The 15,528-nt window shown below is 36.4% G+C and overlaps 6 protein-coding genes and 2 non-coding genes across 9 annotated transcripts; 7 read left to right on the top strand and 1 right to left on the bottom strand.

The window, feature by feature from the left end:
- The first annotated feature begins 691 nt into the window (after nt 1–691).
- LOC125606401 (glycine-rich protein DOT1-like) lies at nt 692–1,839 on the top strand. The gene has a single exon (XM_048775463.1). It carries the CDS (start codon nt 731–733, stop codon nt 1,604–1,606), a length of 876 nt encoding a protein of 291 aa, XP_048631420.1. The 5' UTR covers nt 692–730; the 3' UTR covers nt 1,607–1,839.
- A 1,950-nt stretch (nt 1,840–3,789) lies between these two features.
- Nucleotides 3,790–5,357, top strand: LOC125606402 (peptidyl-prolyl cis-trans isomerase CYP18-2). The gene is made up of 5 exons (XM_048775466.1): nt 3,790–4,009; nt 4,152–4,247; nt 4,341–4,402; nt 4,821–4,954; nt 5,052–5,357. The coding sequence occupies exons 1-5, from the start codon at nt 3,938–3,940 to the stop codon at nt 5,180–5,182; spliced, it is 495 nt and encodes a 164-aa protein (XP_048631423.1). The 5' UTR covers nt 3,790–3,937; the 3' UTR covers nt 5,183–5,357.
- Nucleotides 5,358–5,577: 220 nt separating this feature from the next.
- TRNAN-GUU lies at nt 5,578–5,651 on the top strand. The gene has a single exon. It is a non-coding gene; the product is annotated as a tRNA-Asn (tRNA).
- Nucleotides 5,652–5,919: 268 nt separating this feature from the next.
- TRNAL-UAG lies at nt 5,920–5,999 on the top strand. The gene has a single exon. It is a non-coding gene; the product is annotated as a tRNA-Leu (tRNA).
- A 115-nt stretch (nt 6,000–6,114) lies between these two features.
- LOC111215560 (40S ribosomal protein S14-2) lies at nt 6,115–7,346 on the top strand. Its single transcript, XM_022719212.2, has 5 exons — nt 6,115–6,254; nt 6,436–6,555; nt 6,652–6,697; nt 6,822–7,037; nt 7,123–7,346. The coding sequence occupies exons 1-5, from the start codon at nt 6,252–6,254 to the stop codon at nt 7,188–7,190; spliced, it is 453 nt and encodes a 150-aa protein (XP_022574933.1). The 5' UTR covers nt 6,115–6,251; the 3' UTR covers nt 7,191–7,346.
- A 1,471-nt stretch (nt 7,347–8,817) lies between these two features.
- LOC125606397 (ubiquitin-60S ribosomal protein L40) lies at nt 8,818–10,000 on the top strand. The gene is made up of 5 exons (XM_048775456.1): nt 8,818–9,034; nt 9,105–9,191; nt 9,285–9,387; nt 9,684–9,750; nt 9,848–10,000. Exons 1-5 carry the CDS (start codon nt 8,932–8,934, stop codon nt 9,872–9,874), a joined length of 387 nt encoding a protein of 128 aa, XP_048631413.1. The 5' UTR covers nt 8,818–8,931; the 3' UTR covers nt 9,875–10,000.
- A 77-nt stretch (nt 10,001–10,077) lies between these two features.
- On the bottom strand, nt 10,078–12,947 carry LOC106451135 (damage-control phosphatase At2g17340-like). Of its 2 annotated transcripts, XR_007337755.1 has the most exons (4): nt 12,286–12,947; nt 12,011–12,139; nt 11,696–11,761; nt 10,078–10,459 (listed from the first exon to the last, which is right to left on the bottom strand). XR_007337755.1 is itself a non-coding variant. In XM_048775457.1 (3 exons), exons 1-3 carry the CDS (start codon nt 12,787–12,789, stop codon nt 12,065–12,067), a joined length of 273 nt encoding a protein of 90 aa, XP_048631414.1. In that variant the 5' UTR covers nt 12,790–12,947; the 3' UTR covers nt 11,804–12,064. The 2 variants fall into 2 exon arrangements, 1 of the variants encoding a protein (XP_048631414.1); XM_048775457.1 differs by lacking the exons at nt 10,078–10,459; nt 11,696–11,761 and having other exon boundaries at nt 11,804–12,139; nt 12,286–12,349; nt 12,656–12,947.
- Nucleotides 12,948–14,274: 1,327 nt separating this feature from the next.
- LOC125606396 (ubiquitin-60S ribosomal protein L40) lies at nt 14,275–15,440 on the top strand. The gene is made up of 5 exons (XM_048775455.1): nt 14,275–14,454; nt 14,525–14,611; nt 14,697–14,799; nt 15,104–15,170; nt 15,267–15,440. Exons 1-5 carry the CDS (start codon nt 14,352–14,354, stop codon nt 15,291–15,293), a joined length of 387 nt encoding a protein of 128 aa, XP_048631412.1. The 5' UTR covers nt 14,275–14,351; the 3' UTR covers nt 15,294–15,440.
- Nucleotides 15,441–15,528: the final 88 nt, after the last annotated feature.

A 15,528-nucleotide genomic window follows, 5' to 3' on the forward strand; every position in this document is an offset into this window, starting at 1 on the left:
CACCAAAAATACACACAAGTAGCACTACGTGCTTAGTGATAAGTGAATCTGAAATTATTAGTGTTCAATATGTGATAAAGCCCTTAGGTAACGAAGGAATGTGGATAAGAGTAATATCAGTCTATCGAACATAAACCGAAGGTGTTAATAGTTATCATTTTCAAACTTTCTTGTGACTTCGATTCATTGATGATCGACAAAGATGTTATTATATATGGCTTATTATACTGATGCCCCATTCCACTAAAATACTCTAATCTCTAGATGTAGAATTTGAGTGCTTTCTAATTTGAAAGAATTTGTAAATGAACGATCAACCAAATAAATAATGATGAAAATGTATATTGTCACAATTGATAAACAATACTATTTTCTGTATGAAACGTCTTAAAACAAACATTTCACTTTTATGTTTTCCAGTTTAGATTTTACTCCGTCATTTATATCTTAAAATATTGGTGTTCTACCATATGATTAATTATATACTTCAAAGCCGGCATACATAGAAGATTTTTTTTATAATGACACTACAACATGCATCAAAGCAACAAAAATCATAGATACACTGGATGGAATTGATAGGTGAGGTTTGGGCCCCAACAACTGAGCATTAGGACATCTTATCCTATGTGCAACCAACGCGGTTGGGTCTGGTGAAATGCCTATAAATACGGACACATTCTCAAGCAAACTCATCACACAACAAAATCGTAAGAAGAAAGAGTGAAACATGGCTAATCACAAAAATCTTTTCTTCCTATGTTTCTTAATAGGTTTAGGGTTATGTTCTGCAAGACGAGCACTTCTTTCCTCCTATGAACCCGAGGATGAAGTCGCCGGATACGGCGAGAAAAGTAGTTTGCATGCTGGTTATGGTATTGGAGTTGATGCTGGTGTTGGTGTTGGTGGTGGCGGCGGAGAAGGAGGTGGTGCTGGTTACGGTGGAGCTGAAGGCATTGGTGGAGGAGGAGGCGGTGGACATGGTGGTGGTGCTGGTGGAGGTGGTGGTGGTGGTCCTGGAGGAGGATCTGGTTATGGAGGTGGAAGCGGTGAAGGTGGTGGAGCTGGATACGGAGGCGGAGGAGCTGGAGGACATGGTGGAGGTGGAGGAAGCGGAGGAGGTGGTGGTGGAGGAGCTGGCGGTGCGCATGGTGGTGGATACGGTGGTGGAGAAGGTGCTGGTGCTGGAGGAGGATATGGAGGTGGCGGTGCAGGTGGACATGGAGGTGGTGGAGGCGGTGGAAATGGAGGTGGTGGAGGAGGTGGAGGTGCACATGGTGGTGGGTACGGTGGTGGAGAAGGCGCTGGTGCTGGAGGAGGATATGGAGGTGGCGGTGCAGGTGGACATGGAGGTGGTGGAGGCGGGGGAAAAGGAGGCGGTGGAGGAGGAGGTTCTGGCGCCGGTGGAGCTCACGGTGGTGGTTATGGTGCCGGAGGTGGAGCTGGAGAGGGATACGGTGGTGGTGGTGGAGAAGGAGGACACGGTGGTGGAGGAGGCGGTGGTGGTGGAGCTGGAGGTGGCGGAGGAGGAGGTGGAGGTTATGCAGCTGCTGGATCTGGACACGGTGGCGGTGCTGGTAGGGGAGAAGGCGGTGGTGGCTATTAACACCGTGAAATTATCTATGTGGAGCGTAAGGGCCATTGAGTAAAGTGTCATATAACTCGTAAGAGACTATATTTACACCATATATGTGGTAATAAGTACGCAAGTCCTCTGTATAATAAGCCCTAAAAATGGCTATTGTTGAAGTTTCTAATTGTACCAATGCTGTATGCTGCTTCGTGTGTATCAAGTTTATATAAACGAAAATGAAGATATCATGAGTGTTCCTGTTTTCATTTTACTAATATATATCAAGATATCAAGGGGACGTGCATGGTGAGGGTTTACTATGAGTTGTATATTTGTCATGTTCCTGTTTCCATTATACCAATATATATGAAGATATTAATCAGATGTGCATGGTGAGGATTTACTATTGGGTTAATGTGTTTGTCCTGTGAGAAAGGTAAGGCCATTGACGGAAGAAATTGGTTTGTCAAGCATAAAATCTAATTTTTTTTACGGTAAACGGCTATTCTATTACTCAAACTTGAGGTGGTCTGGGGAGGCAGACCGGAATAAAACAACCAATAAAACATAAGGATCTATGAAAAGAACGTGCATTTCTAGCTAACGAATCCGCAATCTCATTCTGCGTCCTTGGAAAGTTGGTGATATTGAAGTCCGAAAAACACAACCGAAGAGTTTGGCTCCCCAGCCCACCTTAAGTTTGAGTAATAGAATATTCGTTTGCCGTAAAAAAAATTATACGGCAAGGACGATATATGCAAACTGAACATAATGGAATGTTTGGGTTTGAGAATCTTAAAGGAGATTTATATGGCAAGCTGTTTAATGCTTATGGGAATTTTCTCTCCCAGTTCACCTATGTGAATGAGATATGGCTATATTAGATCCGTGAAGGAATTATTATCTGGTCGAGAAGGGAAACAAAGTAAACAAATTCATGGATGCAGATAAAGATGAGATCATTGACAAAATCTTTTCATAAAATTGACATTCAAAGCGGAAATAATACATCATTCTGACATGACTTGTGGTCTAATTTGAGGAGACTCTGATATAGTGATATGATGGGAGAAAATTTTCATATAGATATGAGAATTCCAGAGAATGCCATGGTAGAGGAATGAATTCAAAGACTTAGAAGACAAGATATTTTATAGATGAGCTGAATAGTTTGGAAGATGTCATGAACAACCATAAACTACAACTTGAGCGTTATATATGGAGAAGTAAGTCATGAAGAAACAAGAAAGAAGGAATCGGATTCCTCAAGTGCATGTTCATCTACCATGGACAAAGAGTATTTGGTTCCCAAATGCAATGACAAAAAAACTATTTTCTCATGTGGATCGTTTGCACAACTGATTTTTTTTTTTAATATATGTTATGGTTGATCCGGTTATCTCCGATAGAAACAAATTTATATATTGGTACAGTGTAGATATATCCCCGAATGGCCACCACACTGAACATGGGAACAAAAGAGTTGAAGATAATGTAGCATTTTGGATTAGCACCAAATCAAACAAATAGATCAATTCTCATTTTCTCTCAAATTCTAAACAGAAGCACTTTAACAGAAACATGTTCTTTTAGTATAATTCAACATTCTGTTAAAATAATAATAATGAATTAGATGGCTTATCACCCAGTAAGAATCACCCTATAATCCTATGGGACTCCTTTGGACTCCAATATGATGTTACCCTACCAACTACCCTGTTTTTACTTTCTTTTTTGCCAGGGCGTTGTGTTGTATAGATTAGTATCTTTTGTAAGAAACAATCTCTATCTTTATGATATATTAACATTCTTAGCAAAAAAAAAAAAAAAAAAAAGAATCACCCTATAAAAGTATAATTTAAATTTGATTTTTTTTTCATTTTAGTGTTCCCAGTTATCTACTTTTGGGTAACTAAAGTAAGTTTTTGGATGGTTCTATTTCTATATAAATATTTTCGACGTTATTTACTAAAAGGTGTGAGTTATTTCAAACAAAACTTGTCATTTTTTTTTTTTAATATGCTAGAGATATCACAAGAAAATACCATCATTTGTATGAAAATAGTAGTATAAGATATTTTCATTTTCAAAACAAACCGAAACACAAATAAAAAACTAGCTAAATTTTAATTGCATACATTTGATCCGTTTTCTCTCATGGCATCATTTATGATGTGGCCTTGTGAGATATACACACAATGGACTTGCACTAGGCCCAAGTGTTTTAAAAATCTCGGGTCGACCCATGACAGAGAAAGAATCAGATCCGACCCGATAACGACTTTAGAGTAAACGTCTCATCATGAGTCTCTCTCACTAGGTTCCTGACGAGTCGCTGCTCTCTCTCTCCGTCTCCGAAAAAAAATGACGGCGAGACCTGAAGGAAGCCCCCCGGAGGTTACACTGGAGACCTCCATGGGTCCGTTCACCGTCGAGGTTTCTCTCTCTCTCTCTCTCTCTCTCTCTCTTACTTGCATTTCTATTAGGTTTCTAACTGATAACGCTCGATCCTGAGATCTAGATTTAGGGTTTTAGAAAGGGGTTTACAGTGATTTGATGTTTGTAAGTTTGATCTCAGATGTATTACAAACACTCCCCGAGAACTTGCCGTAACTTCGTGGAGCTATCACGGAGAGGTTACTATGACAACGTTCTCTTTCACAGGATCATCAAGGTCCGTTCTTTATTTTCCTAATCTGAGTGTTTTGTTGTACTGAGATCACTTTGATGATGAAAGTTTGTTCCTTTGGTATTTTATTTGTTTCAGGATTTCATTGTGCAAGGTGGAGATCCTACTGGAACTGGAAGAGGTGGCCAATCCATTTATGGGTACATTCTCTCATTGTCTTTCTTTGATCAATGCTGGTTGATTCCATGGATATGTTAGTAAACGAATTTGGATCAGAACATGGCTAAGCTTTGATGAAGGTTTATAGTGAAGTTAGCTCTATTAAGGTTATATTCAGTGTGAACAGATTTAAATAAGTTTTTTTTTCGTCTTATACTCACTCAAGACTTGCATAGATTTTGAATTTGGGCAAAAACGTTATTCATAACTTACTGAACATGTTATATATAGTCGACTAAGGTTCTAGATATCTCAACAATCCTCAGTTTACTCTATTGATTTGATTCTCCGCTTTACTTGTTTTGCGTCCGCTGATGTGTGTTTAGAGGCTTAGAAACATAGAGCTACTACTTTATTGGTTTAGAGATAATGGGTCTTTTGCCATTGTTCTTGTACTAGTTCCAAGTTTGAGGACGAGATAAAGCCTGAGTTGAAGCACACAGGAGCTGGGATTTTGTCAATGGCAAACGCTGGTCCCAACACCAACGGGAGTCAGTTCTTCATCACTTTAGCACCAGCACCCTCCTTGGATGGTAACACACATCCATCTCTCGAAAACACTGGTCTAATTTGCTATGATGTCACTTAATTGTGTTCGTCTGTTGACATCTCTCTGTGATCATCTTCCAGGAAAGCACACGATATTTGGCAGAGTCTGTCGTGGTATGGAGGTGATCAAGAGGCTCGGTAGTGTCCAAACCGATAACACCGACAGGCCAATCCATGAAGTGAAGATTCTGAGGACCAAAGTGGTTGATTAGAAGCAGCATAAGTAAACGATGACGACATGAAGAATTAACTCTGTACTGATCCTTGCTACTACTATGGAAAATGTTTTCTTCCTGACCAATAAAAAGTTACAAGGTTGATTTAATTCAGTTCACCATCTCTGTTTTTGTAATATGGATCGTTTCTATCAAAAATCATCTTATCCTAGTTTCTCTATACCGTATGGGATTGATTTCATCATACATTTGCACAAATAAATGAATATTGACTATACAACGTGCCCTTCAAATTGAAAGGCCATTTGTAGCAAATGTTTTGCCATAGGTGGAAGAAGATGGTGTTTCTCTGGGCACTGTGAGATAATTATTATATTGAGATTCGAAAATCTCCTTTTTAATACACAATGTTGAATTATAGAGCATTCAAAGCTGGAATAGCTCAGTTAGTTAGAGCGTGTGGCTGTTAACCACAAGGTCGGAGGTTCGACCCCTCCTTCTAGCGAAAGTTTACATATGATTGTTTTTATTTTGTAATCTTTTCGTTTGGCAACAGTGGGCGAATGTAACTCTTCCTCTCAAGGTAATTTGTGTTTCTGTTTTCGATTGATATGTATTTCAACAATTTTGGGCTAAAGAATTAGATCAGATGAATTGTTGATTATGAAAAGTTTAAAACAAATTATCAAAACGGATACCCTGTCAAATTCAAAACACATCAGTGTTTCGTACACTAAGCGCTAAATCCAATTTAAGTACCTGCATGAACAAAAGACAGTTTGGCCGAGTGGTCTAAGGCGCCAGATTTAGGCTCTGGTCCGCAAGGGCGTGGGTTCAAATCCCACAGCTGTCAGATATCTTTTTTGTTTCTTCAAATTAATGATACGACGTCGTTAATCAAGGCATCAACAAATGAATGTTAAAGTACATTCAGCCCAATACTAATGAAACACAGCCCAAAACGAATATCAAAACCCTAAACGAAAGGGCTCACTCAGAAACCCTAATTATAAAAATCAATTTCATTTTTATCCCTGCACTCTCTTCCTCTAAGCCAAGGCGGAAACTACAGAAGGAAGAAGTGACCTTGCTGTGATCTTTAACAATGGTAAGCTTCGTCTTTACAAAGCTTTCACATTTCTCAGTTTATCTCAGATTTTGATTATACATGTTAGGTCTTCGTTATCTGGGCGTTGAATTGTTTAAGCATTAGATTTGCGTTGATCTTAATTATGTTTAATTGATCGGATAAGAGTAATGAAAGTTGAAGTGTTATTTGTTATGTATAGTCGAGGAGAAAGACAAGAGAGCCGAAGGAAGAGACAGTGACACTTGGACCAGCTGTTCGTGATGGAGAGCAAGTCTTCGGTGTTGTTCACATCTTCGCTTCCTTCAACGACACTTTCATTGTATTGTTTCTTTTTTATTTGTCACCAATTTCTATTATATCTCTAGAAGTATATGTGAAGCTTACTTACATTGTTGTGTCTGATACGTTTTTGCAGCACGTTACTGATTTGTCTGGACGTGAAACCCTTGTCCGTATCACTGGTCAGCATCTATTCATTGAGAACACATATGTTATCGTCCGTGTGTTGTTTAGTATGTGTTAGATGTATTGTTACTTAGTCTCACAACTAGGAAATTAAATGGCGAGTGTTTTTTAATTTATTAGGTGGAATGAAGGTGAAAGCTGACAGGGATGAGTCATCGCCTTACGCAGCTATGCTTGCTGCGCAAGACGTTGCTCAGCGATGCAAGGAGCTTGGAATCACCGCTATGCACGTGAAGCTCCGTGCTACGGGTGGAAACAAGACCAAGACACCTGGTCCCGGTGCTCAGTCCGCTCTTAGAGCTCTTGCCCGTTCCGGCATGAAAATTGGCCGCATTGGTAAGCCTCATTGCCATAAGCTAATCTCAACTAAGACTTGGTTTAGTGAGCATTTCTAACATTGTACTTGTTGTTGTTGTTTCAGAGGATGTTACTCCGATCCCAACAGACAGTACCCGCCGAAAGGGTGGTAGAAGAGGAAGAAGGCTCTGAGTTTTCTATGGCTATTTATTTAATCTCATGCGTTTCATTTCATAACAATGTTTTTTTTTTTGAGTTTTGTGAACGAGTTTCGGATTGATCGCTTTTTGTTAAATTGAACAACATATATCTACTATCATTAGTCTATGGCCTTGGTGAATGACTTCATTGCTGTTATCATTATTGTCAAAAGTCACTTATTCAAAGTCTTCATCATTTTTGTTTAGAGATCTGTGGTACTGTGGTTATTTAAATGTGATAAAGTAAATCGTTGCCCTTCTATTATATTTTTCCTTCGGACAGGCGAGAAAACTAAATATAGATCCTTTTTTGATAAAAGTATACAACTTTTCAACATTAACTACTAAAAATACTTTAACAACCAAAACTCAAAAATAACTTATTATGTTGGTTACAATTTATTAAACTAAAACAACCAAACTCAAAAATAAACTCTCAAAGAGGTCTAAAAGACAGGTAAAACAGCAGCAAAGATGGAGACAGGTCAGGAGACGGGAAGCGATCTCGGATTAGATGGTCCAGGGCATGGCAAAGACCTTCAGCAGAGGTGGAGACGGAGGTGAAAATACGAGAGTTGCGTTCCCTCCAGATAAGGTAGATGGCGGATTGCAGTATAAGCTTAATCACTGCAAAAGCTTTAGGGCCAAGGCGATTAAGAGAGATTAAAGCAGCAGGAGAGTGAATGTCTGAGGGTACATCAGGGATGATTCCTTGCACAAAGTGCTTCCATAAGGTGCAAGAGAATTCACACTAAAAAAGAGGTGATGGTGAGTCTCGACACCGGTAGGGCACAGCATACATGCAGCTGGTTCATTTAAGCCCCAGCGACGAAGACGGTCACGAATGGGTAGTCTTCTCAACAAGACTAGCCACGTTATGAACGTATTACAGGGAATATGCTCTCTGAACCATATAACCTTGGACTAAAAGACTGTAGGAGAGTGATGTCTAATATGCTTCCAAGTGGTCTTAGAAGAGAAGGATGGCCCGAAGCTTCCATCAGCTTTACGCCAAAGGAACTGATCACTACCGTTATCTGGAGATGGAGGAGGAATAGTCGTGAGAACTATTTGGAGAGTCACCGCTTCGGGTGATCTAGCAGAAGGAAGCACCCAATACCATCGCAAACCACTTCAGAAACTGTAGCGTCTTTCCTAATTATCAACATACGCGGACCTTGTTCTCCTAACACAGAAATCAAATGACCTAGCAGAGTCCAAGTGTCGTACCAAAAGGAGGAGGAGATGCTGTTCCTTCGCAAGAAATCATTTAGCATAGGCTTGAGCTGAAGCATACTCCTCACAGTAGGAGAGAATCTTGGAGAAATTAACAGTTTTCGCTAAGACGTTCAATTCATACTACAAAGTGGAAAGATTCATTGGCGTAGTTACTTTCAATATCAAGTGGATTGAAGTTGATGTTTACAGTTTACTTATAGACGTTCATTATAGAGAATTCTTACTTATATGCTCCATTCAACATCTCGATATGCAGAGCTAGGCATTAGATCAAATGTTGTTGTGAGTTAAACGAGTCGCTTAATCATGGTTTGATATTTCACATTTTACATGTGTAAGGGAATTGTCGAAATGTACATAAGTTTGTGGGCTTAAAAAGCCCATTGTAAGAGCCCACTTCAAAAACCCTAGAAATGAAGGAGAGGACTTTAAATACTCTTCTTCTCTCCTTCTTGTAAGCTTTTCTGATACTTGCGGCGGAGAAGAAGAAGAAGATGCAGATATTCGTGAAGACGCTGACGGGCAAGACCATCACCCTCGAGGTGGAGAGCAGTGACACCATCGACAATGTCAAGGCCAAGATCCAGGACAAAGAAGGTAACACCCAGCTCTGTCTTGTTAAAAGCTGTGAACTTGTGATCTAATCTGTTTTTCTGCTCTGTTTCAGGGATCCCTCCGGATCAGCAGAGGTTGATCTTCGCCGGAAAACAGCTTGAAGACGGTCGTACCTTGGCCGACTACAACATCCAGAAAGGTTTAAAAACCGTCCTTTTAATCTCTCTCTCTCTCTCTTTCTCGAAAACGAAATGAAATTTAATTCATTACTCTGTTTTTGGGTTTGAAACAGAGTCGACTCTGCATCTTGTCCTGAGGCTTAGGGGAGGTATCATCGAGCCGTCTCTGATGGCTTTGGCTCGTAAGTACAATCAAGACAAAATGATCTGCCGCAAGTAAGCTTCCCTCACTCCAGTCTCTTTTCTTCTTTGTTTCCGAACTTGATTGGTAAATCTAGTTTAGTTTTAGAGTAATGGTTAGAGTTTCTATAGCATCTCTTTGTCTATGTGTTAGTTGTTCATTTTGTCTTATCATGAATTGTAATTTGAGAAGCATTAACACAAATTATAATTAATACTGTTATTATTTTTAATCATATACAATAATGTTCTTGTGGATGAAGTGTGTGTTTTATTTTATGTGATACGAGTGTCTTTTATGTCTCATGTAGAGTAATGTAATTTGATTTTAGGTGTTACGCTCGTCTTCATCCAAGGGCTGTCAACTGCAGGAAGAAGAAGTGCGGCCACAGCAACCAGGTTTTGCTTCTCTCTCTTTTTCATTTTTGTTACTTTATAGAGTTTTTTTATTGTGTGATTAGTTAATTAATTTCTGATTTCTGAATCTTTTTTGCAGTTGAGGCCCAAGAAGAAGATCAAGTGATCTGTATTGTTTATTCTCAACAGACTTATTTATCTATGTGTTTTTTTTTCCTTGAAAGACATCTCTAGTGTTTTGACACAAACTCGTTTCAGTGAATTTTAATCCTAAAAGATTTTCGTTAGTAAATCTGAATTGTCTTTGGCTTTTTTTTTTCTTTACAAATTCCAACTTTTTATCATCTTATTTAATTTGCTAATAGTTGATGTAGAACATATTCCATTATAGGAGAATTTGACATAACAATAATAAGAAATTAATTGGGTTTTTGGGTTTTTGGGCACCGGAATATCACTGATAACTTCAAAGTAATCCAAGCCTTGAAGTTATTGCATTGAACTTACTTCTCACACAAAACTTAAATTTCCGGTATGATTCTAAATCATTGTTGTCATAAATCCGGTTTACCTTCAATTCAGAGACACTTCCACAACTATTTTTGCTAGTTATGATGATTCCAATTGCTATAGCTGTGAAACGTACATCACCCACATAAGCTTTGTTTGCATCTTTGTCTATATGAGCCTGCAGTAACTATCACCAAGTCTCGGCTTGCTTCTAGTTATGCTTTGTTGATGGTTCCACTTTCTAAATGAATGACCAAATCACTGCCAGTATCATAAGATGTTTTATTTTAAGCTTTATAAGCAGCTTACAAACGAGATTGTAAGAAAACCCCAAGTGAATAATTGCTATTGCTGTATAATATAAAACTAGATTCGGACCTGTGCGCCCCCACGGGTATATGTTTTATTTTTTATATAATACTATTTGTTTTATATAATTAATAGTGAATAAATTAATTGTAGGATATAACAAATTGTAAATTTAGATATTTCCAAACATAATAATGGTACTATTTGCATTTATAAATTTAATTTATTTGTTTAAATTGTCAATTGTATTTCTCATTTCTTACAAAGATGACTTATAACTCTAGAGTGGAAAATAGAACAGTGTGTATTCTACAGTTTGATATGTGTTCTGCGTAACTATTATTCATATTTAATTTATATAAAAATTCTTAAATATATTATTACAATTTAATTTATAAGTTAGATTAAATTTTATTAATTTTAAAATCTACCTCAAAATGTAAAAATTGATTTTAATCTTTTATAGTTTAAATACATTTCATTTTAAAAATTATTTATACACTAATTTATTCATTTATGCAAAGTTGAATTTTAGATTTTAGAATTTTTTTAGTAAATAGAATGTTGCAATCTTTTAAATAAATTTGGTAGCTAAATTTTAAGAAAACAATTAATATATATATTTTTATGGAAACTGATATTTATTATGTTTAAAATTAATTAAGGTTAAGAGTGAAAAAAAGGAGTGCTATTGGCTGTAATTAAAATGTTGTTTCAATGGTTAATTTACATTTGTACTCTTATGTACATAGAAATTTTGTTTCTAGATCATTAACGACATATTTTCTTAACACTAACCATGTTTTCAAATCTTAATAAGACTTTTTCAAACATAATAGTGTTATAGTTTACATGTTTGTCATCCAACTAATTGTTTCAAACTGTTATAGTTTCTGTAGTTTCTGATTATATATTTATTTTATTGAATTTCGTTTAGTATAAATGTATATATAGACGTGAAGAATTTTCATGTGTATTTGCTTTAAGGTACAGACTTGCAGTAACTTCTTACAGAAATATATACAATCCAAAATGTAATCATGGTTATTTAAATAATTTTTGGAGCAGCTGTCAGTAAGATATTACCTCTTTGTAACAGAGAAACCAAAGTATCTTTCAAAAACTATGAAAAAACATCTAAAACAACCATAGAACACATATAATGTACCTTTCAGCAAAATTTTCAGCTCGAGCAGGAGCATCTGAAACAGTTGTATCACTCTCTGCGCATTTACTGCAACAAAAAGAAGAAGTTTTAGAACATTGAAAGCTTATGTTTTTATATTCATTAATTAGATTATTTCCCTATAGACTTGCACTGATAGACAACCACAGTTAATACTTATTCAACGCAACATGAGCTTTGAACCAATCAATACATATCCATGAACAACAAAGCTCGACACAAGCAATTTAGTCTGTCAATGAAAGAGCTCACAGACTCTACAGAGAAGCTGCCAAAGAGAAATTTCAAAATACGTACCCATGAACAGTCAAGCGCGACACAAGCAATTTAGTCTGTCAATGAAAGAGCTTTTTAACTTGCAATGCAATCTGGTGGTCCACCATGCCTCTCTGGATCTTTCTTCAGTTCCTCAAGAATTTCTGATACCTTAGAGATGTTCCAACCAATAAATTAAATGCAATAACAGTACTTTTGGCTAAAACATCACTTCTTTGCAGCAGATAAATCAAAGAATCCTTCACAAAATATGAAAAGATATTCAAAGCAAACCCCATAGAACACACAAAACGAACCTTGGCACAACTTTTGAGCTCGAACAGAAGCATCTGGAACGTTGTATCGCTCTTTGCTCGATTCCTGCAAAAAAAAGGAAGCAGCTTTAGAACACTGGAAGCTTATGTTTTTATAACCATCAATATAAGGAATTATATTGTTTCATAGAGACTTGCATAAACAATACAACATGAGGTATGAACCAATGAATACGTGAATCATTCAGATCAATTAACGGAAAGTACATGGCTTTGAACAAAAAAAAATCAAAGCTTTGACCAGACCCATGAACAAAAACAATTCACATAACCTAGCAAAAGAATCCGACTTTCAGAAAAGATGTGAAATTAAAGGCTGAAAGATAAAGGAAGAGAGAGAGGGAGATGGAACTTCAAAGGAGGGATGGAGTTGGCCAAGCTTCCTTCTTTAACGTTATCAGATAAGTGCCATGGAAATATATCATAGTGAGTGTTGCGATGGGAATCAAAGCAGAGGAAGGACCCAAAGCGAAAGCGAGACAGCATAGATGGAGGAGAGGGATGCAGAAGATGAACATGATATCAAGAGGAAGTCTGTTTACTCTCTCTCTCAAAACTCCCTATGATCGGACTCTGTTTGTGTGCTTTTTTTTTCTCACTGCAAAACTCAAGGTTGAGATCTTTTGGTTAAGATTATTCTCGTCAAAATCTTAATCAATTAAACTAGATTTTGATCCGCGCTTTAAAAGCGCAGATTTTTCTTTGGATTATATACAAATTTTGTGAATTAATATTTTGAAAATGTTGTGAATTATTATGTAACTTATTTAAATTATATAATTCATGAATTAATTTATTTAAGATTTTGTATGTATTCTTTTTTTGTTCAAATATATGTACACTCTTATATAACTTTATCTTAGATATGAACATTTTACCAAACCTGTAAGTTGTTAAAATGTTTTAATGAAAACACTAATTTGTTATATTTTTGTGATGAAAACACTGACTCATTTAAATAATAGATATCTAATATATGGTTCATTAAAATCTTGTTATATGAGGTAGAATGTTGGTTTATAATAATTTCATACCATCATTCGATACAAACATATTATATAAATATTACTAATAGAACAATGGTTCGTACAAAACCTATGTGCATATTTAAAAGGCTATAAATCGACAGTTTAGATTATAATATTTAAAGTCAATAAACAGTAATATGTTTTATTTAAATGTAGGAGATTTTATTTGGTTGCTATAAAATAGGTTGATTATAAGATTTAGTTATATATAATAGGTTGGACTAAAAAATGAAAGAGTCCAAACAACTTTTATAAGTAGATTTATTAAGACTGCTTTCCTTTTAATTAAATAGATATTGAATCAAATACAAAATATATAAAACGACTGTTTTTATGGTTAGTGGCATTGGTATATAATTATTTAGAAAAAGTTAGGTTAAGTACTAAATGTACTTCTGTTTTAATAGATTAGATTCTAGAAAAATTGATTTTCATATTTAATATGTTTTCCATTTTAACTTATGAGCTGGGTTGTAGGTTTAAATTATTATCTTTTAAACACACAATTTATAAATTAAAGTGGCTGTAGAAAGAAGATGAGGTGTGAAAATTACTCAAACCACGTACCAATCACCCCCAGTACATAAAGAACATCAACAGTTTTCTCTTTTATCATATTACAAAGGGAAAGATTCATAGGCATAGTTACTTTCGATATCAAAGTTGATGTTTACAGTTTACTTTTAGACGTTTATTATAGACAACTCTTCATTGTATGCTCCGTTCAATCTCGACGTGTAGAGTTGGGCTTTAGATTAATATCCAAAAAGCAAAAGATTTTGGCAAAAGTTAAGAATAATAATCAAATGTTGTTGCGAGTTAAACGAGCCCGCTCAACATGGTTTGACATTTCACATGTAAAATAAGTTAGTGGGCTTACCAATCTAGAGCCCATTCGAAAAGCCCACATGAGAAACCCTAGAAATGTAGAAATGGAGGAGGGAGCTGACTTTAAATACTAATCTTTCTCTCCTTCTTGTAACCTTTTCTGAGACTTTTGCGGCGGAGAAGAAGAAGAAGATGCAGATATTCGTGAAGACGCTGACGGGCAAGACCATCACCCTCGAGGTGGAGAGCAGTGACACCATCGACAATGTCAAGGCCAAGATCCAGGACAAAGAAGGTAACAACACCCAGCTCTGTCTTGTTAAAAGTTGTGATCTTTTATCTATTTTTTTTCTGCTCTGTTTCAGGGATCCCTCCGGATCAGCAGAGGTTGATCTTTGCCGGTAAACAGCTTGAAGACGGTCGCACCTTGGCTGACTACAACATCCAGAAAGGTTTAAAAACACTCCTTTTAATCTCTATCTCTCTCGAAAACGAAATGAATTTTAATTCATTACTCTGTTTTTGGGTTTGAAACAGAGTCGACTCTGCATCTTGTCCTGAGGCTTAGGGGAGGTATCATCGAGCCGTCTTTGATGGCTTTGGCTCGCAAGTACAATCAAGACAAAATGATCTGCCGCAAGTAAGCTCATCTCTTCATTCTCTTTTGTTCTTTGTTTACAGACGTGATTGGTGAATCTAGTTTAGTATTAGAGTAATGGTAGAGTTTCTACATCATCTCATTCTCTTATGTGTTACTTGTTCATTTTGTCGAATCATGGATTGTAATTTTACAAGCATTAACACAAATTATAATTAACACTATGTTATTATGTTAATCTATATACAATACTGGTCTTGTGGATGAAATGGGCGCCTTCTTTTATGTGATACTAGAGTCATATGTGTCTCATGTTGAGTAATGTAATATGTAATTTTACTTTTAGGTGCTACGCTCGTCTGCACCCAAGGGCTGTCAACTGCAGGAAGAAGAAGTGTGGCCACAGCAACCAGGTTTTTGCTTCTCTCTCTTTTCTTTTTTGTTACTTTATAGAGTTTTTTTATTGTGTGATTAGTTAATTAATTTATGATTTCTGGATCTATTTGCAGTTGAGGCCGAAGAAGAAGATCAAGTGATCTGTTTTGTTTGTTCACAACAAGCTTATTTATCTGTGTTTTTTTTTTTCCTTGAAAGACATCTCTCTAGTGTTTTGTCACAAACTCGTTTCAGTGGATTTTAATCCTACAAGATTTACAGTAGTAAATCTGAATTGTCTTTGGCTTTTTTTTTTTCTTTACAGATTCCAACTTTTTATCATCTTATTTAATTTGCCAATAGTTGATATTCCATTATAGGAGAATTTGACATAAC

Source organism: Brassica napus, unplaced genomic scaffold, assembly GCF_020379485.1.
Source record: "Brassica napus cultivar Da-Ae unplaced genomic scaffold, Da-Ae ScsIHWf_875;HRSCAF=1241, whole genome shotgun sequence".
Lineage (NCBI taxonomy): Eukaryota > Viridiplantae > Streptophyta > Magnoliopsida > Brassicales > Brassicaceae > Brassica > Brassica napus.

Excerpts from the sequence above, each read along its gene's own strand:
- LOC125606401 (XM_048775463.1), top strand. The coding sequence starts at position 731 with ATGGCTAATCACAAAAATCTTTTCTTCCTATGTTTCTTAATAGGTTTA.
- LOC125606402 (XM_048775466.1), top strand. The coding sequence starts at position 3,938 with ATGACGGCGAGACCTGAAGGAAGCCCCCCGGAGGTTACACTGGAGACC. Across the intron at positions 4,248-4,340 it reads TCTTTCACAGGATCATCAAG|GATTTCATTGTGCAAGGTGG; the intron begins GTCCGTTCTTTA and ends TATTTGTTTCAG. Across the intron at positions 4,955-5,051 it reads ACCAGCACCCTCCTTGGATG|GAAAGCACACGATATTTGGC; the intron begins GTAACACACATC and ends ATCATCTTCCAG.
- LOC111215560 (XM_022719212.2), top strand. Across the intron at positions 6,556-6,651 it reads CCTTCAACGACACTTTCATT|CACGTTACTGATTTGTCTGG; the intron begins GTATTGTTTCTT and ends ACGTTTTTGCAG. Across the intron at positions 6,698-6,821 it reads AACCCTTGTCCGTATCACTG|GTGGAATGAAGGTGAAAGCT; the intron begins GTCAGCATCTAT and ends TTAATTTATTAG.
- LOC125606397 (XM_048775456.1), top strand. The coding sequence starts at position 8,932 with ATGCAGATATTCGTGAAGACGCTGACGGGCAAGACCATCACCCTCGAG. Across the intron at positions 9,192-9,284 it reads CGACTACAACATCCAGAAAG|AGTCGACTCTGCATCTTGTC; the intron begins GTTTAAAAACCG and ends GGTTTGAAACAG. Across the intron at positions 9,751-9,847 it reads AGTGCGGCCACAGCAACCAG|TTGAGGCCCAAGAAGAAGAT; the intron begins GTTTTGCTTCTC and ends TCTTTTTTGCAG.
- LOC106451135 (XM_048775457.1), bottom strand. The coding sequence starts at position 12,789 with ATGCTGTCTCGCTTTCGCTTTGGGTCCTTCCTCTGCTTTGATTCCCAT. Across the intron at positions 12,350-12,655 it reads AACTCCATCCCTCCTTTGAA|GAATCGAGCAAAGAGCGATA; the intron begins GTTCCATCTCCC and ends TTTTTTTTGCAG. Across the intron at positions 12,140-12,285 it reads AGCTCAAAAGTTGTGCCAAG|GTATCAGAAATTCTTGAGGA; the intron begins GTTCGTTTTGTG and ends AACATCTCTAAG.
- LOC125606396 (XM_048775455.1), top strand. The coding sequence starts at position 14,352 with ATGCAGATATTCGTGAAGACGCTGACGGGCAAGACCATCACCCTCGAG. Across the intron at positions 14,612-14,696 it reads TGACTACAACATCCAGAAAG|AGTCGACTCTGCATCTTGTC; the intron begins GTTTAAAAACAC and ends GGTTTGAAACAG. Across the intron at positions 15,171-15,266 it reads AGTGTGGCCACAGCAACCAG|TTGAGGCCGAAGAAGAAGAT; the intron begins GTTTTTGCTTCT and ends ATCTATTTGCAG.